This window comes from Temnothorax curvispinosus, unplaced genomic scaffold, assembly GCF_003070985.1.
Source record: "Temnothorax curvispinosus isolate PA1 unplaced genomic scaffold, ASM307098v1 QBEX01016984.1, whole genome shotgun sequence".
NCBI classification, from domain to species: domain Eukaryota; kingdom Metazoa; phylum Arthropoda; class Insecta; order Hymenoptera; family Formicidae; genus Temnothorax; species Temnothorax curvispinosus.
Window position 1 is genome coordinate 1 of NW_020226764.1, and position 3,197 is coordinate 3,197.

The 3,197-nt window shown below is 36.8% G+C and overlaps 1 protein-coding gene across 1 annotated transcript; it reads left to right on the forward strand.

Moving 5' to 3' along the window:
- The first annotated feature begins 1,953 nt into the window (after positions 1 to 1,953).
- LOC112467165 (histone-lysine N-methyltransferase, H3 lysine-79 specific-like) lies at positions 1,954 to 2,662 on the forward strand. The gene is made up of 2 exons (XM_025035648.1): positions 1,954 to 2,044; positions 2,316 to 2,662. Exons 1-2 carry the CDS (start codon positions 1,954 to 1,956, stop codon positions 2,660 to 2,662), a joined length of 438 nt encoding a protein of 145 aa, XP_024891416.1.
- Positions 2,663 to 3,197: the final 535 nt, after the last annotated feature.

Consider the following 3,197-nt stretch of genomic DNA (forward strand, 5'->3'; position numbering starts at 1 on the left):
AGTTCAACACGGACACTTTTCAATCCCTATCCTGGCATTCAATAGTATTCATTTTATTGTCAGAATGGACGGAATTTAATGGAATTCAATACGGAAATTTTTAATTCCTAGTTTGGCATTCAATGATATTCATTTCGTTAACGGAATCAATGGTATTCAATGGAATTCATCACGAAACTTTCCAATCCCTAACTTGGCATTCAATGGTATAATATTTTTGTGTCAGAATTGGATGGGATTCAAAAAAGACAAATTCTTTCCAAAATAAGGAATTCCATGATATTGAAACTATTTCCATCCCTTTTGGACAGAATGGAATTCAGAAAGTCCTTAATTGAATTTCTGGCAATCCCGTTTTAATTCTTTTCAATCTTTTTTCGTTTGCTGGGATGGTTATAGGTTATATTGCATTCATTACAATTAATCTTTTTTGTAGGCTTTTATTCTTAGTTCCAATTGCACGATATTGTTCTTACATGTTGTCCCTAGGTCATGCCGGTCTAATTTTGTGGATATTTATTGTGAAATTTTTGTACAAAGCAAATATTGTCGTCACGTATAACAAAAAATATTAATTTTTTTTCGTTTTCGATATAAATTCGACCACCATGACCTAGATTTTGATGCGTACTTTAACTTTGGAGAAGAATTTTTAAATTCATAAAGCCAATAAAAAGATATGCGTTAAGAAAAAAACCGGTATTACAGACGGCTTTAGGATCCCCTTAAGGTGTAAGAATGATAAACAAATTATAAAACTGAAAAGTAAAAAGAAAATAGACAAACAATAGATGCATTAAAGATTATTGCTATATGATCCAAAAAAAGAAGGAAAAAGAACACATAGGAGATTTCGATTTTTACAGAGTGTTTGTACTATGGCATAAATCCCGCACGCTAAAAATGTCATATATCCTAAACAATATAGGTAGGATATACAATATATCAAGCTGAACAAAGAATACAAGAGCTATGCACTTGTATTTTGCTGTATATATTCCATTATTTACTATCTCTCTACACTTATATCATGAAATAACTATTAAACTTTTAACACTTTTTACAGTAATTATTTTACGTAGGTCGTAATATGATTGCGCTACCCGGGAAAAAAAATTATTTATAATTATATATAAATATATATGATTATATGTGATTACATATGAAATTTGGTGCTTCATATAAAATTATATATGAGCCCATATATCATTATATATGGGATGAGGGCATGGAGATTCGAGAAAAAGTTAGAGGGAGGAAAAACGAAGTGAGCTGGCGAGGCTATGTTGGGAAAAATTGAAAAAAAGGGAGAAGGAAGGGAGAAAAAGATCAAGCTGAGAGCGGGAGAGAGGAAGTTTCTTTGAAGACAAGAGAGTGGAGCTGAAAGAACTGGAAAGGCTGAGAGAGGGTGGAGAAGAATGGTATCGAAAGCTAATTGGAGGAGATAAGGAGAAGCAAAGGAAAGAGAGATGGGAGAATATCGAGGAATCGGAATAAATGGTACAAGGTAATAAAAGGAGAGGGCATTCCGGGATATCTGAAGAAAGGTTGGAGAGAGAGTAGGTGGAGAAGGGTGGCGAGGTTTAGATTAGGGAATGAGATGAGAGAGAGCAAATACTGGGAAAGGGAAGAGAAGAAGAAATGTAGGATGTGTGAAATATAGGGAGGAAACGTGGGAGCATGTATGGGAAGAATGTAGAAGATGGAAATTAGGAAGTGGAAGTTGGCAGGAAGCGGTAGGGTGGGTGCTAGATGAGGAAGGGGGAGGGAAGTAAGGAATAGACGATGGAAATGGAGGGGGAAAGAATGGAAGGAAAAAGGGAGTTTGAGAAATAAGAAGGAGTAGGGGAAGAGTAAAAGGAAGAAGGGGGAGGCGGGAGAGAGAGGGGGAGGGAAAAAAGTAGAGAAAAGGAGAGGAGAATAATATAAAGTACATGTTACAGATAATCCAGGATGGAGTGCAAGGGGAAAAAAATAATAGAAGCGGTGGAAGAGATTGTGGAAGAAAAAGTAAAAAAGATGCTGAGGAAGGTGAAAGAGGATGGTAAGGAAAAGGAAGGATGAGAAGATAGAGGATAGAAGCTGGAGGAGGAGCTGAAGAGACTGAAAAGAAAGGTGGAAAGAATGGAGCAAAGCGGAGGTAAAAGGAAGAAGGATGATAGTGAGGAGAGGGCAAGAAAGAAGAAATGGTGGGCAGGGAAAAAAGGAAGGAACGATGAAAAAATGAGAAAAAAATGTGATAATAAGGATCGAGAAGGAGAAATGGGAAGAGAAGGAATCAAATTGGGAGAAAGTAAAGGAGCTATTTACAGAAGGTTTGAAGGTAAAGGTGGAAATAAGAGAGGTGAGAGTGATTGGCCAGAGAGGGGTCTGGTTGACGATATTAGTAAATCTGGGGGATGAGGAGAAGAAATGGCGGGTGCTGGAGGCAAAGAGGAGAGCAGGGAACAGTATAGGAGTGAAGATGGATGAGGACAAAATGGTGGAGAGGAGAGATAGGGAGAGAAAAGAGAAAAAAAGAAGACTAGAAAGGAGGAGGGAAGATTTCAGGAGCGCAGGAAGATCCGAGGAGGATGAGATCGCCAGAGGGATGGAGGAGAAGCTCCTCATGAGCTCTGACGAGGAAAAGGAGGATAAGAGGAAAAGAGAATGGGCCAAGTAGGGAGGAGCCGTGACAGGAGGGAGGAAGGCAGAAGAACACAACGCGGAAGAAGCAGAGGAAGAGGAAGAGGGGCAAAGAGGGGTACGGGGAGGGAGAGGAAAAATAATGATTGTGATGTCGCAAATGGCCAGGTAATACGGGGATGTGTTGTAAGAGGTTTGGGTACGTTTCTCACAAAAACGCCTTGTAAACCCTACGGGGAAAGGCAATAAACTAATCATACATATATCATTATATATGGGCGCACAATTCCAAATATAACTAGATATGAACAATAAATCATATATGCACATGCTCATGTATGGATACATATAAGATTCATATGGAAGTATATATAATGATTATATGTATATGATTATATATAATTATACAATTGATTAAAATATATTTAAATATATACATATAAATGTTTCATATACAATTTGACATGATTATATATGAGTTCATGTAATTTATATATAAATTATATATAAAAAGCATTTATCCATGTATGATTATATATAATCATATATAAACTTTAAATTTGGATTAGCCA